This window comes from Pleuronectes platessa, chromosome 2, assembly GCF_947347685.1.
Source record: "Pleuronectes platessa chromosome 2, fPlePla1.1, whole genome shotgun sequence".
NCBI lineage: Eukaryota > Metazoa > Chordata > Actinopteri > Pleuronectiformes > Pleuronectidae > Pleuronectes > Pleuronectes platessa.
Window position 1 is genome coordinate 20,840,646 of NC_070627.1, and position 22,074 is coordinate 20,862,719.

Sequence of the window (22,074 nt, forward strand, 5' to 3'; positions counted from 1 at the left end):
GCTTTGCATTACCACAGTAAAAGTGTTATAATTTCTGTATTAAGTCCTTTGCACCAAAACTCCAGTATGTTTGTTTCCCCCTCCAATCAAAATCTAATCAACAGACTTTTACTGTAAGTTCGCATGGATGCATTGAATTGTTTACAATTTGTTCTCTATCTATTTACTCTATCAAGTATGATCATTTATGTATAAAAAAAAGATAAACTAAAGAGATGTATGGTCTGCAGTGGTCAGGCGGGAGTTATTGGTAAATGCAGCCGGTCACTGTCTGTTTAAGCTGATTACCTGGTTACTGGACTTGCACATAATCACTTAGCTCTCCGAGGCTGATTGGTGATGATGGTTGCTCACCTGCAAGGACTGTTCGTTCCCTGAGTCACCCCAATAGAAATTACTGAATGATATTATTGTATTGCTTGAATTAAAATTGTTGATTGATACACATGTAATATTATGATATCTACATTCTTTCTTTTGGTGTGGTTGTAAAAGATCTTCATGATTACAGAAAGGAATAATATTTTTTATATAATATAATATATAATACAAAATTGAACAAAAAAATCCCAAAGTACCCAAATTCACCCTGTGTGAAAAGAGGTCAGAAGATGAAGAATATTGAAAATTTCAAGACGACATCTTTTCCAAAGACAGCCATGCATATTGCAACAAGACAATGCAAAACCACACTGTGCACACATTACAAATGCATGGCTGCGGGTGGGGGTGCTGGACTGGCCTGCATGCAGTCCAGACTTGGCCACAATAGAGAATATGTGGCACATTTAAAAATGCGACAACGGAGACCCTGTACTGTTGCACACCTTACTTAAGACTTGTTTGCAGGAAGAATGGGACAAAATGACCCCTGAAATGCTTCATCACTGGGTGTCTTGAGTCCCTAAACGTCTTTAACGTGTTGTGAAAAGGCATGGCAACATTACAAAGTGATAAATGCTTCACTGTCCCAACTTTTTGGAAATATGTTGCAAGAATCAAAATTAAGAATTTTGAAAAACAATACAATTCATGAGGTCAAACATCAAATAATGTACTTTTGTATCGTATTTATTGTAACAAAGGTCAAAGATTATTTATAAATCCCTGTTCTGTTTAAATTTTAAATTTAACATACCGTCCAAACTATTTCTGATTTGGGGTTGTATATATTACATCATACTGTGTGATATATTTTTTTATACTACATAATATATCTTATGTTGTTTTTTTATTATATGGTATATTTAATGTTTTAATATTGAAATAGTTAGATATAATTTTTTTTAAACATGAAGGGATTACATCACATGATTTGAGAATTATTCATGTTTCCAGGCATCCGCAACATTGTAGCAAAGATCATCAACAACAGAGACATCACAGACATCAAAGACATCACAGTGACTTAGTCATACTTTACAGACTGAGGAACAGAAACTACTCAGTGCAATCAGAGCATGCGACAGAACAACTGCAACAAACACTTGATTAGTGAACAGCCGAGACTCAGAGCTCGAGAACATGAAGCTGGAACGCAGGCACCTTGCTCTTACGGCCCTGATGAACAGCAGGGAGAGCAGATGGAATGATGACATGAGACGGATGCAGGCGGAGATTGCATCATTAGAGATTGAATTGAGGAATGCCAAGGCGATGCAGGGAGTAGACTCAGGGTATATACAGTTCCTGACAAATCTCTCCAAAAAGCAGCAGGTCGACGTGCAGAACATGCAAGAGGAGTTAATTGACTACAGGATGAAGGTTGAGGCTGTCACCCGTGAAAAAGAAGAACTAATGGACACTTTTGAAAGTGTAAAGGCCGCGCTGGCCTTTAAGAATAATCAGCTCATGGCAGAACTGAAGGCCACGCAATTTGAGATCCTGCAGAGCAATGATGATTACCAACTTCAGATTATGGATCTGGAGAAGCAGCGATGGAGTGAGCGGTTAGAGAAAGACGTCTGCATTCAAAGAATCGAGGAGCTGGAGAGTGTGGTTGAAGCTACGGAGAGGAATGTGGTTCAACTAGCAGGGGGACTCAAAAAGAATGTTGAGCTCAAGGAAAAGCTGGAGACCATGCAGACTCAGATCCAACCGAGTGAGACTGACTAGGACCTTATTGGGAAGCTCTGGATGATCAGCTCAGGAGTGAGAAGGTGGGGAAGGATACCTGCCTCCAAAAAAACAAGGAGCTGGAGACAGTGGTTGAAGCCATGGTTGGGGAGAGAGAGAGAGAGAGGGAGACACAGAGAAAGACAGTGTGTCATGTGTCGTGTGTGTGTACCAGATGCTTGGTGCATGTTTGATGCAGTTTCATGAAGAGCAACAATTTTACAGATGTTGAAATTAGTCACATAACTTTATTCAAGATAAACATTTTAACAGGAGATAAGCAGAAATTATTAACCTCACCACAAACTTTTATATTTTTTGATTTTTCCACAGCTATAAATGGTCCAACAGATTTTCTTCAATGCTTACACACCAGACTTTTATACAGATCGGCATAACAGGCAAACATCACAGAAGACGTGTGTTAGGAAATAACAGGTGTGTGTAGTAAAATAAATTATGGTTGAATGCCATTTAGCTGTTTTTAGTATCATGTACTGTCAGTGTTAAAGCCATTGACCAAGACCTGTGCTTTCGCTACTGTCAGAAGTCAAGATGTTTGTTGTGAAAAAGCCCAGTTGATAAAATACTCCCTACGCGTGTGTTTCCTGTGTTGCCACCAGTGTTTTATTATCAAGAGAGAGTGAGAGGTTCAGTAAACTGGGAGTGTAGATATGGGGGATATGGCAACATAAAATATGTTTGAGCACGGGAGAAAAAGTATAAAAACACAACTCTGGTCAGCATTGGTGTCAATCCTCAGCTGCAAAACAATACAGAAGATTATGAGTTGAGATTTACTAATGACATTAAAGTTTAGATTTTATGCCACATTTATGTCCAACAATTTATGTCCAAATGCAAAGTTGTCATTAAAAAGAGAACACACACACAAAAAAAAGTATTGTCCTCACCTTTCACATTCATCCAAGCAAAGAGATGAGCATGACCACACCCATGAACTGTGTGAAGAGGATGAGTGGAGTGAAGAAGGACCACACTGGCCACAGTGCTATGTTAAAGCTGAGAGAGAAGGACACATGTTACTTCCATACACACAAATACTGAAACACAAAAACGGCTGCCTCCTCCTACACTGTCATGGTTTACAGTCTCAGCTTGTTTTGTCATGGGATTGGTTTTACTACATAGTTTAGTTAAAATAAAATCTTGATGTTTAAGCATTTTAATATAATTTTAGACAATTGTTTGTTACTTTTATGTTTCAACATGACAGCTAGAAGCCTATGAGACACTTGATTTTGGGGCATATACCGACGAACTACATTATTTCTTGTCATGACAACGTTATCTTGTTAGATTATCACATTCAAAAAGGGAGATGTATAGTATGTTAAATGTTGTGATAAACATCTGATGCTGATCTTCTTGTTTGTTTTCAAATACAGCGTCCTATATTTTACCTGGTATTAAACTAAAAGGAAAGTACTTTGTTAAAGCAATTCACGGTTACGCTTTTTTGTGTTTTACCTGCATGATGCAGCAATAAAGGCGGCGGTGGTGAGGGGAGGAATGGCAGGATATTCTTGGTCATAGTTCTGGATCCCTTTGAACCACTCCAGGTATACAATACAAAACATGGCCAGCGACAGGCAGATCCCAAGGAGTACCAGACCCACAAAGAACCACCAGCTGGGGAAAATAGGGTTTAGAAAGAGGGAGGAGGTTACTGAAGATCGGAAATTAATCTGCTGAGATTTACTGAAGCTGTTCAACTACAAATGGTGAAGTTAACAATGATACACGAACTTCCCACTTGTATCAAATGTCACTGGTATCATTTACTGGTCGACCTACTGAGAAAGTAAAACAAAAACATGTGCACTTTGTTTTGTTACATGAGCGTCCACACCTTCCACAACAACAGAAGATTACGCTCTCTGTGTGAAGGTTATTTAGACAAAGTAACGAAACTAAAGATAAGTCGCAGTACGAAATTGACCTCATACATATGTAATATTTTACCTGCTGTGTGTTTATAAAGTAGGGTACAGAGATGTGTGAATGTAATCTGGGGGGGAGTTTCATCAGTCGTCTCCATAACTCAGTCACCTTTTGATATTATCGTTCTCCATGATGTTTTGGAGGAACTCAACATAGTAGGTCACAGCTATAGATGCCACGACCCAGAAAACGGAGTGTCTGTTAATGCGAGGAAGAGGTTTGGCATCTTTTTCCTCCGGACCTGAAAGATAATCGAAAACAACAACGTCATAAAGTCTTAGAGTTGGAGCTTCATCCATGTGTCCACTTTGAGAGCACAATTGAATCCATGACAACTTGAAAGCAGAAATTGAAGTACAGATTATAGGAAATGGATTCATAGCTTATCACGTTTAATTAGCCCTCAACAATCCTTTGGCCCTCAATATTTTAGACAGTCTTGCATTATTTTACCATTGATTAGATGGGTAATATATAAAGTTAGCACAGTAGTACTATGTAACAAAAACACACTACATTCAAATTAAAGTAGTCAGTGAAAGAATTACAGTATAGTTCACTATTTACTACCAACTGAGATTTGTCCTGGTTCAATAGAATATGCCAAATCCCAAGCTTTTGAATTTCAGGAGCTTAAGAGGTGAATCTGATCGTTTTCCAAAAGATAATCTTACTTCTCCGAGAGCTATTAATCTCTATAATTTACTGGTTAATTAAACATATCATAGCTGGTTGTTGGCTGATGAAGTGCTGCTGTGCTCTGTGCAGAGTTCACAATGAACTCCATGCCTCCATGCCCCAGACACATAGTTGACCTGCATCTTTAATGAAAGGTTTGACCAGTGGTCCATCTTGTTTACAAGATATACTATAGCAAGCCAGCTCACCTGAAAGACCACTGGCGGCACGTAAACTGGAATAACCGCAGACGCTGATATGAAAGGGATGACCGCTCAACAAATGCTCGGTCTGTTGCTTGTATTACAGTGATCGGTTTACACTGGCAAAGAGATGGCCCTTTGACAAGAGACAATGTAGGAGCCAAGTTCCCTTGTACTATGAGGCTGGGCTGACACAGCTCACAGTCAAAAGAATCAAGAATTGTTGAGTATCTGCCAGTCAACGCCTCGGAGTTGAACAATCGTCCACTGTACAAGCTGCATACAAACCGCTTATAGAATTAAAATGTTGCAGTCACACATTCTGTTGTTTATTGGCTAAACTCAGCTCCCAGTTTATTAGGTACACCCCGATGAAAACTAATGAAGGAGTCCAACCGTGAACAACACTTTGAAATTAAAATGTCCATGGTTTGCGGAGACTGTTTAGTGTTGACTTTTATTTAGAAGGATGCAGTGTGTGATGCTGTTGATTTGTGTTGTGTTATATTTGAAAGTCTTTCCATTATTGCGTCTAACCCATTTTGTAACAATGAGGGTACAGGCTTGACACATCCAGCAGTTTCCAACAAACACATGGCATCCTTCCTCACACTGTGGTTCACTGCAGGTCTCCTGAATAAGGCTGCGTTAGCTTTAGCTTGGTGTTCCAATTAAACTGACGACTGAGTGCATCACTAGTGGCAGCTCGTTACAGTTTCGTGAAGGGAAAAGTTCAATTTGTTTCCACACCGTGATGACGACACACTGTTCGTTCAACAGTTTGAGCCGTTGTGATTTCTTTTAGTTAGTCAGCAGGCTGTGTTGAGCATTTACAGTCGGGATGTCAGCGCCCAAACCAGAAATGAGTTATCACTGTGTTTACAACGTTAGCTCTGAAAGAAAACCCGGCTAATAACGTCAGCCACCACGTGTCTTACTCTTTTCATCTTTGTCACCCGCTGTCGTCGTTTGCATAAGCAATTCCGCATCTCTCTTGAATCGGTTCCGCAGTGTTGACAGCTCACTGTCGTTCAGCATGGTGTTGTTGATGCTATCAGTAACTAGCATCAGCTCTGAAAGCTAAGTGACCACTTGAAGGCACTTCCTGTTAGATGCAGAGTCGCCTTTCTATGACGCACTTGACAGCTACAGTTGTATTTTTCTTCTCTTTATTTATACAAATGTAGTTAAAGAAAAACAATATCAATCAGGTAAATAAACATTTCATTTATTAGTTGTATCAAGATTAAAGGTTAAACAAACAATAGAACAGTTACATTAAAATGTAAAGGGGAGGTCCACACAGTTTTAGTTCACAGTGTGTAATTAAATCTAAGCATATTTTAAATTATACCAATCATTTGGTGCAAATCTATATTTGTTACCTTTGAAAATAAGTAAATTAAACTGACATGTTCATTATAGAAAACAATGTTCAGTTTTCCTCCATTTACATTATAAGTATAGATGCTAAACTTATATATTAAAGTATTATATACAACAAAAATGTAACTATGGCATTAACTGTATATCATTTATTAAGCAGAAACAGTTACCTTTAAATTTGTCAGTATAAGAACAATACCGTATTGCTTCATCAAACAAAGGGGACTGTTAGTAGGAGTATCCTAATCATGGTTTTGTTTTAAAATACAAAACCATGTTAAATACAGATTAATAACCATGGCAGAAATTAGTAATTTGACCATATTTAATTAAACCCTGGTCGTTAATATATTTTATTGTCTTACTGTTTATATGCTTATATGCGCCAACATGAAAACATTATAAAAATTAGACTTCTATATGTTTGGTCTTATTTGTGTTGCATAATTATAAGTGGTTATTTATCATGAAGTTTATGTTGATACTGTAAAATATCAAGCCTAAATTACAGTTCTTTGTCATGGTGATTTGACATTGACATTTTTTAACATACAGTGCCTTGCATAAGTATTCACCCCCTTTGGACTTTTCTACATTTTGTCATGGTATAACCACAGATTAAAATTTATTTCATCGTGAGTTTATGTAATGGACCAACACAAAATAGTGCATCATTTGGAAGTGGGGGGAAATATTACATGGATTTCACAATTATTTACAAATAAAAATCTGAAAAGTGTTGAGTGCATATGTATTCACCCCCTTTACTGTGAAACCCCTAACAAAGATCTGGTGCGACCAATTGCATTCACAAGTCACATTTGCAAGTCACATAATTAGTAAATAGGGTCCACCTGTCTGCAATTTAATCTCAGTATAAATACACCTGTTCTGTGACGGACTCAGAGTTTGTTGGAGATCATTACTGAACAAACAGCATCATGAAGACCAAGGAGCTCACCAAACAGGTCAGGGATAAAGTTGTGGAGAAATATGAAGCAGGGTTAGGTTATAAAAAAATATCTAGAGCTTTGAACATCTCTCTGAGCACCATAAAATCCATCATAAGAAAATGGAAAGAATATGGCACAACCGCAAACCTACCAAGAGGAGGCCGTCCACCCAAACTGAAGAGTCGGACAAGGAGAAAATTAATCAGAGAAGCAACCAGGAGGCCCATGGTTACTCTGGAGGAGTTGCAGAGATCCACAGCTGAGGTGGGAGAATCTGTCCACAGGACAACTAATAGTCGTCTACTCCACAAATCTGGCCTTTATGGAAGAGTGGCAAGAAGAAAGCCATTGTTGAAAGGGATCCATAAAAAATCCAGTTTGGAGTTTGCCAGAAGCCATGTGGGAGACACAGCAAACATGTGGAAGAAGGTGCTCTGGTCAGATGAGACCAAAATTGAACTTTTTGGCCTCAATGCAAAACGCTATGTGTGGCGAAAACCCAACACTGCCCATCACCCTGAGCACACCATCCCAACAGTGAAACATGGTGGTGGTAGCATCATGCTGTGAGGATGCTTCTCTTCAGCAGGTACAGGGAAACTGGTCAGAATAGAGGGAAAGATGGATGGAGCCAAATACAGGGAAATCCTTGAAGAAAATCTGATGCAGTCTGCAAAAGACTTGAGACTGGGGCGGAGGTTCATCTTCCAGCAGGACAATGACCCTAAACATACAGCCAGAGCTACAAAGGAATGGTTTGGATTAAAGAATGTTAATGTCTTAAAATGGCCCAGTCAAAGCCCAGACCTCAATCCAATAGAGAATCTATGGCAAGACTTGAAGATTGCGGTTCACAGACGGTCTCCATCCAATCTGACTGAGCTTCATCTTTTTTGCCAAGAAGAATGGACAAACCTTTCCATCTCTAGATGTGCAAAGCTGGTAGAGACATACCCCAAAAGACTTGCAGCTGTAATTGCAGCGAAAGGGGGTTCTACCAAGTATTGACACAGGGGGGTGAATACTTATGCACCCAACAGATGTCAACTTTTTTGTTCTCATTATTGTTTGTGTCACAATAAAATTTATTTTGCACCTCCAAAGTACTATGCATGTTGTGTTGATCAAACGGGAAAAAGTTTATTTTAGTCTATTTGAATTCCAGTTAGTAACAGTACATAATGGGAAAAAGTCCAAGGGGGGTGAATACTTATGCAAGGCACTGTACATATCAGATGATATATTGGTATCTGCCCCAAAGATCCGTTTCAATCAGGTTCCAACAGTTAATGTTTTTTTATAGTTCCTCCTAAAGATCATCTTGATACCAACAGCATTAAAAAACTGTACCACCAGGCTGGGGAAATTTATATAAGCTTAAAGGGTAACTGAGGATATTTGCACAAAAAAGAGGTCTGACCAAGTCTATTTGCTCCCATTCCTCAACAACTTTGTAGAATGCATAGTAGCTGGCTCCATTCCAGAGTTTATCTTGAACGTCTACCTTTACACAGTGCTGGCAAGAATCTGACACTGCCGATACCTTTGTCCCATTTTACTCCCAATTAAAAACTTTCCAAGAAAAGGCTAAGATGTGTTTTGTAAAGAAAAGTGAATAATACTTCAAGTGGAGGTTGATCCCTCGCTTGTCAACAGCTGATCGCTTTTATGCCAGTTTATTAGGTAGACTAAAAAAAACAATTGTAAAGTAATATAACAGTCTTGTAATAATGAAGGTTCAGCAACAGTTCCACAAGTAGAAAGGAGTGGTTACACAGACAAGACAAACAACAAGCAGCTATGCAAGCATTTTATTTTTGTTATTAATCAAACTTTTCTTTTCGAAGACAGTTTCTTTCAGATGCTGTAGTGCCTCTATTTTGTGTTTAATATTTCAGGTAGCCTACCGATTAACTTGTGAAAGTCATTCTTCAAATAATTATGGCTGCCATTAAGTTCAATGCTCAAGGATCAAACTGACCCTTCATATCAAAAGTTAGTGGCCACAGTTCATCAGGACATATTTAATGGCAGAAATGAGACTGATGTGGAGACCCAGATTCGCTTTGCGACAGTGGAGACAGGCTCAGTGTCAGTTTTTCTGAGAATCCTGTGGGGTCTGGATTAGTCCAACGGCAGACTAGAAAACACCATTTTAATACTAGCAAACCTGAGTAACAGCTTGACTAATACCCAAAGTATCTAATATACAATTACAGGTAAGCAGTGTGATGAATGAGCATCAGTGTTGAACCTGCAGGGATTAGCAGAGCTTCATAAAGCTGGGCAGATTTCCTCCTGTAGCTCCTCCTGTGTGTATGTGTGTGTGTATGTGTGTGTGTGTGTGTGTATATGCGTGTGTGTGTGTGTGTGTGTACACGGGTAAAGAGGCTGCTCATTCTAGCGGCTGAAAATCAGACAGCATTAAAACTTCACCTGATGCTGACACCAAGCATCTTACTTCTATGGAGCTTCTGTGTCCACAGCCAAGTGAACCCCGTTCGGGGTGCCGAGGAATGTGCATTAGCTTCGTCCCGTGTGAGAGTCAAATTCACCTCGGGTGCACCTCTCCTGTTTCCCTTCCCCCACTCCAACACCCAATCCCGCAGATAAGGTGCCATTTCCCAGCCTTACTGTGGCCTTGGAATGTAGAGAGAGTCATTGTCTATCACAATTGTCATTTTATACGTTAAAGAACAAAGCCGTGTTCTTGGATAGTTTGTAAAGCCGACCGGCTCCACTGAAATCAGAAACAAGACACATTCATCGCTTATAAAATGGTTTAATCTTCAAGATTATGCCATCTGTATAAAAACATCCCGGGAGGATGACAGACAAGAAACTCCTTTCAATTTTAAAAGTCTATGAACAAATATATTTCATGCCAGAGGTGTGAGATACACAAGTCTACTTTACAAGTTTAACTCGGTCTTTCAAAACTCTAAACGTGGGATTTTTTGTGATCTTCTTGTTGAATAGTGCCAGAACCTCCTCTTCCGTTTTAAAATTTCCATCAGCAGTGAACGAATAGTAGGCAGCCAAAATCTGTGTAAACCACAAAAAATAAATTTAACCAAAGGTAAGTTCAGAGGAACAGGCAGGGTGTAGAAGATAGATGGGATGCAATGCAAACAAAGAATTACAGAGTAAGACACTCCATGGGTGCATTCGAATCGTCCATTTTGCATAGGAACCTTCCTAACTGAGTGAAATGACCCGGAAGTATTTCAGCGACTGCCATTATAAGAGCTATTCTAATTCTCTAAAGGATAAGCAAAAGCTTCCTAAGTTCTCTCATTAAGTATAGGAAACATCAAACAATCCTTTATGAAAGGATTGGAGAGAAAGAAAATGCCGCCCCGCAATTCTTTGCCGCAGCAACATTTATAGCAATGCAACATTATATTTACACCTGGAAACACCCATGTTCTCATGACATGATCCAGAAATAATGTGAATCCTCACATGATCGTATGAGCTCCTGATTTCTTCTCTGTCACAACTGTCCAGTCAAGAGTCATAGCGATCAACAAGCTGATTGAACGTATAGTTCACTATATCCTTATCAGTCTTAAATATTCACGTTTTTCAATCCCTTGAATGTGGAATGGATACAATATTTTTGGTGTCTACTTATACAAGGTTTTTTCCACTTATACCCCTCACATTATTTCTACATTTCAGTCCTGTTAGTTTAATTTTATTCCTCATCAAATCTGTTTTGTTGTTCTTTCCTGTAAGTGATGATTTAAATGTTCGCTCTATATGAGCTGAAAACCTATTTGCTCAGGACGTGTTATTTTGTTTTAATTGGAAACTTTGTTATAAAGTACCGTACATTTTGCGTTATAAATAAAGTTGTTATTCTGTCGGATTTTCTCTGCATTGTGGTTCTTCCGACTACTACAGCTTCTCCTTCACATCTTTCCATGACCTCTTGACATATTCCATTGGGTTCAGGGAAGTGGTTAGGAAAGGAGATTATTTGGACTTTCAGAATGCACCCATGTCTCACAAGTCTCACCTTCTTCCTGAGTTTCTTCACTGGAAGTTCCTGGTCAACTGAGTCTTTCAGCACAGCCTTGATATTCCCTTTCCAGTTGAATTTGCCTGTAAGATGATCAGAACCATCAATTGTCTTCTAGTGTGGAGAGTTTTCACTGATGGTCATTTCTCAAACAAAGAAACAACGACACTGACCCCTGGTGGCTTCACTGTTTAACTTCATCATGTATCTCTAACAAGGCATTGTTCCAAGATATGAACCAGCCACATTACCTTTGGGGGCTTTTTGGTCCTCAGTGTCCTCTGACACGTGTTCGTCAGCAGACTCTGCTGTTTCAACAACTGGGAAAGAGAAGGAAGAAAAGTTGAATTGTAAGTGCATCCTGAAATACACAAACCTACACTTCAACTCAAAAATAGACTGATGAGGATGAATGTGTCAAAATTATAAACTTTTTAAAATACATAATCAAAAGTGCCAAATTTCTACAGATGGATTAGTATTTGAGCGTTTCCTTAAGACCCTAATTCTTGACCTACATTTGAATTGAGGGCAACTGGATTTAGTTTTAGATACTGAAAACATTTCACCTCTCATCCAAATAATTCTTCAGTTCTGACTGGGTGCAGGGGACCCCCAGGACTTTAACCTCTAAAACCTCTATGGGGTCTTAATCAAGGAATGGTTACAAATCTCCTTGAAAAGGGAAAGTGATTGCGGGTGGCTGTGGCTGAGGGGTAGAGTGGTCGTCCTCCAACCTGTAGGTAGGCGGTTCGATCCCCAGTCTGACCCATCTGCATGCAAAAGTGTCCTTGGGCAAGATGCTGAGCCCTGAATGGCCCCCCCATAGAATAACAAAGTGCTGCGAATAGATGCACTGTATGAATGGGTGAATGTAAAACTGTACTGTAAAGCGCTTTGAGTGGTCATCAAGACTAGAAAAGTGCTATATAAATACAAATCCATTTACCAACCAACCATGTAGGAAGTTACGTGATATTTTCCTCTGTTGCAGGATTCAGTGTTTCCCTTTACTTACTCGAAGAAGCCTCTCGGACGAAAGGTGAAATAGGTGAAGTTTTAGGCCAGTTGCCCTCATTTCAACCCTTCCTGAATAATCACCTGAGAATCTTCACAGACAACTTACTCTTAATTTTCTTGTTTGACGTCTCGTTTTCAGCGTTGTGCCCGTTCTGCTCTTCATCTTCTTCATTGCTGCGCTTTCTCTTTTTGTCCTTTTTCTTATTTTTGCCTCTCTGGACTCCCTCTCCCTCTTGTGTGTCGGTTTTTTCTTTGTTTTTCGGAGCTTTCTTGTTCTTCTGCTGACGGGCCTCTTTACGCTCCTTTTTGTTCAGCTTCTTCTTCTCAACACCTGGCTGTCCAGCTTGCTCTTCATTCCCATTAGTTTGAATCTGGACTTCAGGAGCTGCCGGTTCATCTTTTTTAGTCTGCCGGGGGACCTCTGGAGCCTGTCAGGTTGTGAATGAAAATTAACTTAGATGTTGAAGACACTGGAATCTTATTTTTTCTATACCTTGAGATAACTTATTACACCAAAACAGCAGAAGGAAAATCACATTAAGAAGGACATGTCTTTTCCTTATCTAATGGCTTCAGATCCAAACTACGTATCAACAATCTTTAAATACTGTAAAGAGACTATGGCTGTCATGTAGGGCTGTGCAATTAATCGAATTTTAATCGTGATATGATATTTGGGTCAAACGAACTCCAAACTACTATAATCGAGTTGAAACGATTAATTTGGAATTTTATTCGAAAGAAACACGCATTGGCAATTTGGTCCTTCCCCCAAAAGCATTCAACGCGGCCTAGCTGACTGGCACTCACTCTCAAGCAGCTGTAAAGTGAAGGAGACGAGTTGTTTGTGAAGTCACCGGCGTTATTGAAAAAACAGGCAGAGGGAGGGCAGCCCCGTTTGATCGACAAAAAGGGTAGAAAAAGTTATCTTGTATGGGAACACTTCGGATTTGAAGAATCCAACGAGGAACAGCCCTACACAACGTAGCGGCAGTGCCGTGCAGCGCTATTCTCAAGCGTGCAGCCGCCTGGCTGTTCACACCGGACCCGCATTCCTCCGCGCCGGTCAGCCCGCGATTCTCCACTTGTTGTTGTATGCAACCCGTTCAATGTAGGGGTTCGGAGAAATAATGAATAAATGAATCATGTTTTCAAACTCAAAAATACTCGTTTGAATAATCGTGATTCCAATATTGTCCAAAATAATGGTGATTATGATTTTTTTCAAATGACCCTACTGTCATGGATTTTATTTTTGGCAACATGTTCATTTACAATTTAGAAAGTCATTCCAATAGAGTTTAACTATTATCCAACATCTGATATTACCTTGATGCAAAATATATATATATATATTTATGCGATATGTTTACATTGATTTTAGAGCCAATTGTTGCATTTAATCTGGATTTGAACAGTGAAATAGTAAACTTAGAGCAGCTGAACTTACACTGTCGGCTGCAGCAAGGATGTTCCACACTTCATCGTGAAGGTTGGTGTTGGTTATTTTAAGACTGTTCCTCATCCAGTTCTGAAGGAGAGACACTACATGAAAACAATGACGCTCCTGGCCACCAGACAGTGTGCTCAACAAAGGAAGAAACTGCTGGTGCAGGTGGAAGAAGCTCTGACCTGAAACTTGGCCTTCTTTCTCGGGACATTGTCGTACACGCTGACTTGTTTGAGCACGTCCCTTAGCTTCGCACTGATATCGGGTTTGTCCATGGCCTCGTTTACTTTCTACAGTCAAGAGAAATGTCAAGTTAGACTTAAAAATAGCACGGACACAAACACTGCTTTTATTATTTCATCACATAGATGGGAGATCATTTCTGTGCATCTCACCTGAATCCATTGCTGCTGCTTCACATCTCCCTTGTTTGCCTTTGCCTCGAAGCCTTTGCCTCCATACTTCTGATCTTCACTGATGCATTTAAGGTGGTTCTTGTAGTCATCGCCCCTGTTCACAGAGAAACAGCAGAGCACTAATTAAACTGCTTCTGTAATAAAGTGAGTGGTGAGTAAACAGGAACAGGGGGAAGGCAGGAAACACTCGGTCGTTACCAGAAATCTTTTCCACAGTCGATGCAGGACAGGACCTGGCAGCCCCGGCACATGTTCACGTGCTTATCAACCTGAGCTTTCTTCAGGGACTCACCGCAGGCGTTACAGGTGAAAAACACCATTTTCTAACGCCACTAATAGACCTAAATTATCCCAACTCAAAACAAACCCGGTGCAATCCTCATGCGACGCCGCTCTGTCCGCAGGGCTAGCTAAAGTTAGCCACAGAAAGACGAGTATTGTTATCCAAAGCTGACAAGTGTTACGCTAAGCTAACAGCTGTAAATAGCAGGAGGGTTATCGACACATATAAACGAGTCTCTGCGTTAAACTAGTTTTGCTTCTAAATCTCATTTAAAACTGCGACACGCCTGCACTCTTCCATCCGCGGAAACTTTCCAAAACACACGTGACGGCGGAGACACGCTGTAGCCGCATTAATAGTCTTCCGTGGGCAAATGCAATCAAATAAAGGTTCTGATACCAATGAAGTCTAATACCATCCAAACGCCCTTTCAATGAAATGTTGTGTACAGACTCGTTTAGCAGGTAAGCCTCGTTTTCTTGTCAAGTTAAAGCATGTCACACAATCATCTTCCGAAACTATGCTTTTTTCCGCCCCCGTTTCGTGTTTCAGCGGCTCGAAAAATAAGCTACACCCGGAAGTGACGCAAAATCCTCGCACTCGAGAAGTGACCCATCATCCAAATAAGAGGTGGAAACCTAATGCTGCTGCTATAACACAGGTCTGGACCCGGGTCTGGGCTGATCTGTGTCGCTGATGTGAACAAACAACATCAGACTTCCAGTGTGGGGGAGACAGTTCTTTGTTTAGACTGACAACTCTCATCCCTGGGGCTAGTTTGTTAGCTTAGCTTTCTGTTCGCCTGTTTGGGACGTTCGTCCAATTTTTGCATGGGTGGTCTCATAGCACAGACACAGATTTCTGCCTGGCTGTATGACCTGTATGATTTATAGTTTATGTGTGAACACTAACTTTTGGAACAATGTTGGCAGAACTCTTTGCATGACTTTGTGGTTTTTACCAGTTTGCATTTCAACAGTTAACAGATCAGAGGGATAATTAATAACTGTGTGTGTGTGTGTGTGTGTGTGTGTGTGTGTGTGTGTGTGTGTGTGTGTGTGTGTTTTTTAAAGGAGCAGTCGGAGCTAAGTGACCATGGACACTCTGTCCAGCCACAGCTCGTACCTCCTGCAGCAGCTCCAGGAGCAGAGGATTCAGGGGCTGCTGTGTGACTGCATGCTGGTGGTCAAAGGCGTCTGCTTCAAAGCCCACAAGAATGTCCTGGCTGCTTTCAGCTCCTACTTCAGGTGCGTTTATATGACCACGTTCAGACCTGGTGGAAACCTCCTTCCTGAGGGATCCAATCACAAGTGGTCAGTGGTCACTGCAAAGCTCACTCCAAACTTGTCTTCATTGAGTCCCAAGACCCGATCTCTCAGACCACATTCGGATGTGGTCACTAACCCTTTCAGCTGTTTGAATGCAAATGCCTCCTGAGCCACATAGGAACCGTGAGAGTTTCACATTCTCCATGCTCCAAAACTCCATGCTGCGCATTGATTCTTTCAGCCACTCCCTGTATCTAATGCTCGCTCTGACACATCTATACGTTCATAATGGGTTAAAAGTAAACCATTTGGTGTTCACAAACAGAAATTACATACATGATTATTTGCATATAGAGTGGAAAGTTATATCCGATCACAAGTGGTCACAGGAGGCACATTCAGGAATCATTTTAATTCCAGGTGGGAAGTCTGTCCTATTGTGTTTGGATTTCTCAGGATGGATGTTAATACCAGCTCTGAGCACCTTCGATAGTTAATCTCCAGGCACCTGAATATGTGTGAATACCCACTTTTCACTGTTTGATCTTTTCAGGTCTATATTCCAAAGTTCCCCCAGTCAAAAAAACGAGGTGTTCAACTTGGTTATCCAGGATGTCAGTGGCATCGGCCACATATTGGACTACATGTACACTTCTCACCTCGACATCAATCAAGATAACGTACAAGCGCTCCTGGACATTGCTCAGTGCTTACAGGTTCCAAACGTGCAGAGCATGTGCAACGCTTTCCTCAAGCCTTGTCCTCCACCAGTGGAGATCCCATCGTTTTCCCTCCCAGGCATGCTGAGCTCTGAGCACGACTGCCTCTTGGGAAGCAGTCTTCCTCACGATGTCGACCTCCACTGTCCCTCTGAAGCCCAGAGGCCTGGCCTCGTCACTGACCTGGACCACCCCAAAAGGCTGCCAGTTTCTGGGTCTAACAGCAGCTCTAACTATGACACAGCTGGCGTCACTCAGGCACCTATAGAAAAACAACTAGTCCATGGCTACAAGCTCCGTAACTTCTATAGTAAACAGTACTTCAAAGAAAGTGCAATTCAGACAATTAATGCAGCAAATCAAGGCCCAGGTCCTTTGGTGGTGGTGGAGGAGCAGCAGTGTCAGCTCGGGGTAAACCAGGGAGGCAACAACACACCTGTATGCTCAGGGAACAAAGCTCAGCCTAATCCTCCCAGCACATCTGTGGCAGTGGAGAAGAACCCTGTCTCCTCTCTCACACCCTCAGACAATTTAAATGCTCCAAACTGTGACTCAGCAGACCCCATGTTCAACGGGCCAGTGCGCCCCAAGAAGGCTGTTTACCTGAAAAAATACAACTACCTGAGGTCTCAAAAAGCTTTGGAGGAGATGTGTGCTGAGTCTGTCAGCGAGCCCGTCCTCAGCTTACCCAAAGAGAGTCATCAAGAGGAGCCTGTTGTCCAGACTGAAACGCCAGCTGCTCCAACTGAGGAAGTAACTGCAGGCGAGGGGAAGGTTCCTGAGACGGCGACAGAGCCACGACAACCCAGTCCTCCACCTGTGACCCAAGAAGAGCAAAGTCTGAAGCCGCAGCAGCAGACGGGACACAAGCAGTACTGTTGTGATGTGTGTGGGAAGATTTTTAAGCACCCAAGCAACCTGGAACTGCACAAGCGCTCTCATACTGGTATTTACAGTTAATAATGACAAAATAGCACATATCAGTTAAGCCAACGATTCTGTATGATTTATAGTATCAATATTTTTCGAGCCAAAGTCTATGTTTGTTGTTGCAGGTGAGAAGCCCTTCCAGTGTAATGTTTGTGGGAGATACTTCTCACAGGTACAGTTTGGTGTATAATTCTAATTTAGCAAAGTTATTCTTAGGTGCCCAGACTATGTTGATATATTTAAGTAATTTCTTTACAGGCTGGAAATTTACAGACTCATTTGCGGCGACACTCTGGAGAGAAACCGTACATCTGTGAGTTATGTGGAAAAAGGTGAAGAATCTCCTATTTATCGCATTTTCTCATTTAAATTCCCATTTTCCCCCATTTCCCTTTCACCTGTATAGAAATTTTAGATACTTAGTGCCCCATTAATAAAATGTTTATCTGTGATGTTCAGCTTTACAGCATCAGGTGATGTCCACCGTCACAAAGTGGTCCACACAGGAGAGAAGCCACATCTCTGTGATATATGTGGTCGAGGTATGAGACCTCTCTCAACATAACTCATCTAATTTTTTACAAGATAAACCATAAACTTGCTTAAGCTTGTATAATTTACAGCTATCTTTAAAACTGCAAAACATTTTGTGTTCGTCTGATTGTTGTTAAACTCTCTGTAAAATCTCTATTCCTCAGGGTTTAACAACTTGAGCAATCTCAAGGAGCACAAGAGGACTCACGCCACAGACAAGACGTTCACTTGTGACCAGTGTGGAAAATCTTTCAACACGCACAGAAAGCTTCTGAAGCACAAGACGCGCCACGCTGGAGAAAAACCACACAGCTGTGCCACATGTGGTAAGGAGCCGTGTATTTCTAGTGGGAAACTGGTTTCCACGTCTTGATTTTGCAGGTTTTAATAGAGACATAGTTGTGCTCAAAATATTAAATCATTTTATTTACTATTGAAAATTATAACCTTGCTCAAAAGCCTTAACTTATTGTGATGGCTTAGTCTGTTCTGTTTGCCATTATTTCTATTTCTTATTCATTCATATCTTTTTCCTCAAACTGGTCTGTTAAAAGTGAAAATAGCTTAACAGGAACATAAATCTAGTTATTTATTGAAACATATTTTTCCAAGCAGTATGATGTACCACTAGCCACCAGATATGAATGTCAGATATTTAGTCATTTCCTGCAGCAGGGTCAATCATTTTGATTCTTAATAAATTGGTTTCTCAGAAAAGGTTTATTTTCTATCTGAGAGTTTAAAAATAAGAGCTTTTCACAGATATATTGGTATCAGCGTTGATTTAACAGAATATAAAATTCAAAAAATATGTGCAGTTATGGAAAAAAATACACATTAATTCAAGTTCTACAATTTTAAATTGTATTTGTGTTTTCTTTTCATTTCTAGTTATTTATGGTAAAGTTTACTATTAACATGACAAATATCAAACCTCAGTTTCATTTCTTTCTCATAAGGGATTGATGAAGGGATCATTCCCCTATATATATATATATATATATATACCAGCTGATATATGAGTATTTTAACTTTTCTTACTCTCTAATGTTGGTGTCAGCATCGGCCTTCAAAAATCATTGTCGGGTTCAAGTAAGAAAGATTGAGAGCATATTTGAAACTCACCCTGTAAGGCTCAACCCCTACCTTGTCTTAATAAGTATCTCTGTATAGACCATAGCTAAAGTGTGCAATTTGTTTTAAACTTCATTTGTATCTTTAATGCAGGGAAGTGCTTTGTTGGCTCAGGGGACCTGCAGCGTCACATACGTTCTCACACTGGGGAAAAACCCTATATCTGTAACGCCTGTGGCAAGAGCTTCACCCGCTCTGCCATGTTGAGGAGACACAGCAACATGCACTGCAAGGGTGCTCCAGACGACAGCCCGGTCACAGACACCTCTGAGCAGGCGGCGTGTAGCTCAGACGGAGCAGCCTCGATCTCCAAACCTGACGGCCACAGTAAATCTCCTGCCTCTGCCAGTGAGCAGAATTTCTCCACCATGATGCCCCACGCAGGGCCCGACAAACCCTTACCACCTCCTCCTTCACCACCACAGCCGCCACCACCACATATTGACACTGCTTCCCCCAGCATGCAACTCAGCCCAGCCTCCACCCCCCTTCCAGAGCTCCGCTCCCTGGTACCACATCACCTCCTCTCCTCCAATCACCAGGAGAAAAGCGCAGCCCTGGCTGCCGGAGACCACACAAAGCTGGGCAAACACCACCTGTCTCAGGAGGTGGTGTACGGTCCGTACGTGGAGAATGAAAACATGTCGGTGGAGATGGGCAGAGGTCTGGCGGGAAGGCCCTACCTGCCTCCTGCGGACAATCACTGCAGTTCACTTGCATCTTCTGGCAGATCCAGTAGTGGCTCCTACCGGTCCACTGAGGGGCAGTTTATCTCCAGCTTGACACTGTGGGGCCTGGCAATGAAAACTCTGCAGAATGACAATGACATGGAGCAGTGAAACACATTCATAAGCAAAGAGCAGCAAGTTCAAAGGGTGCACTCCAGGTGTTTTTTATTGTTGCGACCTTGTTCTTGGTTGGTTATATCTGTCTTGTATAGAAGAGTTAATTTGTTTTGCTTAAAACAATGAGATACATTTACTCACAGGGGTGAAAATCTCTGTTGTGATGCTTCTCTGACAGCACCCCAGTTAACGATGTCACAACATATGTGCAGCCTTTGACAGCAGATGGAGGACACCCACAGTGATGTCAGTGATTAGGGAGCCAGCTGTAGAGCAAAAAATGCTTGAATATTAAAGATAAATGAAAGCACGGTGTGCAGTTTTTGTCTCTGTGAATCTTCCCTTTAATATCCATTTTCCAATGATGCATTAGAGCTTACAAAATATAATTTTTTAGTTTGTGTATACAGCACTGCACTTTAAAGGGGACATATTATGCCCATTTCACCACATTTGATATGGTTCCTTGGGGTCTTAGTGAAATGTCTGTAACATTTTTTGGTAAAAATACCACAAGGATCATTTAAAACAGCACCGTTTTACTCTGTCTAAAACAGCCCTCCTGAGATCAAGCTGTTTTGAGGGCCCCGCCCCCCTCTCAGCCTGCCCCCATCTTACCCCACCCCCTTTCACCCCTCTCATCCCTCCCCCTTCTCACCCCTCCCCCCTCTCATGGAGGTGTAGGACATAACGTTTTTTACCTCCATTAATTAGCCTGTGTGTTTGAATGTGTTCTCACTACAGAATGCATTCAACATCTATAGGGCAGATTATGGGCCTTTATGTCTAAGAGGAATAGAGCAGTAAGTTTTGTTTTTTTTATGCATGAGATATCAGTCATTTCTGCAATACAAATATGACTGAGGAATAAAATACATAAATTACTCTTCCCTGTGTATTACTTTGCTAACTGCTCATCTTACACGTGTCAATTGTTAACATGTTACATATCAAATATTAAAAGCACACAACTGTTTCTATAAACTTTTATTGTTAGAAAGATTGCTAGAAAGAATGCCACAGAGCTTTTAAAAAATAGTTATTAAATGTACTGGCTGGGACAGAGGTAATAAATACAAAAAATACCAAGTATAATGAAAACATTAATTACAAAAATACAATTTGTGCCATCAGTGGCCATACTGTAAACAAAGGAACACTTTATATTTGTGTGTTACCTTTTATTCTCTAAATACAATGTGAACTTTGCTCAGCCGTTATAGGTATTTGTCGTAGAGAAGCTTTGTTAGCTGGTGTTGAGGCTATCTGGGCCGGAGAATCAGGGTGGTCCTGCCCTCCTGCTCGGTGCTCCAGATACGCAGAGTGTTCCCTGATGCTCAGGGAAGTTATACAGGGTTCAGACCTGCCCTTGATTGAAACTCAACACATAGCTGGCTATAACTTCCTGCTTGTCAGGTTTCTCATACTTAGCAGAGAGGTCCTCAGGTTTTGAGATCTTCAGCACCTCATTCACATATGGGGCCGGGTCCTGAAAAACCTGGTGAAAGATGAGGTCCAACAGGTTATCCACGTAATCTGTAATACAAATTGAGGGGAAAAGTTGGACATTTTGCACTTTTTGTATTTATTATTTTCTTTTTATAATTATTTTATTCTATTTATCGTGAAGACGATAAATAAATGGTCTTTAAATCGTGAAGACAATTTAAAGACAGCAGTTAATCGATATGTTATTTATGTTTCACATACTGTTTGTACACTGTTTGGCTTTTAAATAAAGCCTGTGAGAATCACGGAAGGTTGCATCTGCTTTCACCGGCTTTCTGTGCACTCGCCCTTCTTATATATTACATCTGTCCCCTGCCGACACACAGGACAAACCTCAAACAGCTCCAGGAGGCAGTTTTCATAGACAATATATGTGGGTGTCTTATGAACAGGGTTGGAAGATTCCATTCTATTAGAACGACAAAGATTTCACCAAAAGGCTGCAACAGCTAAAAAAGTGTAGGATGGTAATCTATCTGATTATTGAAATGTTTAGATTAAATATTGAGTCACTCACGTCACATCTGCTGACTCAGTCAAGACTGTGATCGAGTCATCAGGATCATAGGTAGCATCCTGTGGCTCTCCGAAGTCCATACTGCAACAACTTGGGTTGTCCTCTCCCTCCTCCAAGCGAGG

General features: G+C 40.9%; 3 protein-coding genes across 6 annotated transcripts; 1 reads left to right on the forward strand and 2 right to left on the reverse strand.

Moving 5' to 3' along the window:
- Nucleotides 1-2,343: 2,343 nt before the first annotated feature.
- tmem128 (transmembrane protein 128) lies at nucleotides 2,344-6,081 on the reverse strand. Its single transcript, XM_053412125.1, has 5 exons — nucleotides 5,900-6,081; nucleotides 4,189-4,321; nucleotides 3,607-3,768; nucleotides 3,030-3,138; nucleotides 2,344-2,878 (listed from the first exon to the last, which is right to left on the reverse strand). The coding sequence occupies exons 1-4, from the start codon at nucleotides 6,027-6,029 to the stop codon at nucleotides 3,039-3,041; spliced, it is 525 nt and encodes a 174-aa protein (XP_053268100.1). The 5' UTR covers nucleotides 6,030-6,081; the 3' UTR covers nucleotides 2,344-2,878; nucleotides 3,030-3,038.
- A 3,985-nt stretch (nucleotides 6,082-10,066) lies between these two features.
- Nucleotides 10,067-15,044, reverse strand: lyar (Ly1 antibody reactive homolog (mouse)). Its single transcript, XM_053412092.1, has 8 exons — nucleotides 14,412-15,044; nucleotides 14,193-14,307; nucleotides 13,980-14,087; nucleotides 13,798-13,878; nucleotides 12,454-12,775; nucleotides 11,579-11,647; nucleotides 11,325-11,410; nucleotides 10,067-10,345 (listed from the first exon to the last, which is right to left on the reverse strand). Exons 1-8 carry the CDS (start codon nucleotides 14,531-14,533, stop codon nucleotides 10,208-10,210), a joined length of 1,041 nt encoding a protein of 346 aa, XP_053268067.1. The 5' UTR covers nucleotides 14,534-15,044; the 3' UTR covers nucleotides 10,067-10,207.
- Nucleotides 15,045-15,076: 32 nt separating this feature from the next.
- zbtb49 (zinc finger and BTB domain containing 49) lies at nucleotides 15,077-20,501 on the forward strand. Of its 4 annotated transcripts, none has more exons than XM_053412021.1 (8): nucleotides 15,077-15,157; nucleotides 15,570-15,743; nucleotides 16,318-17,429; nucleotides 17,539-17,585; nucleotides 17,672-17,745; nucleotides 17,873-17,955; nucleotides 18,112-18,273; nucleotides 19,175-20,500. In XM_053412021.1, exons 2-8 carry the CDS (start codon nucleotides 15,592-15,594, stop codon nucleotides 19,918-19,920), a joined length of 2,376 nt encoding a protein of 791 aa, XP_053267996.1. In that variant the 5' UTR covers nucleotides 15,077-15,157; nucleotides 15,570-15,591; the 3' UTR covers nucleotides 19,921-20,500. The 4 variants fall into 4 exon arrangements, with proteins under 4 accessions (XP_053267996.1, XP_053268012.1, XP_053268004.1 ...); XM_053412037.1 differs by having other exon boundaries at nucleotides 15,079-15,126; nucleotides 19,175-20,501; XM_053412029.1 differs by having other exon boundaries at nucleotides 15,080-15,157; nucleotides 15,576-15,743; nucleotides 19,175-20,501.
- Nucleotides 20,502-22,074: the final 1,573 nt, after the last annotated feature.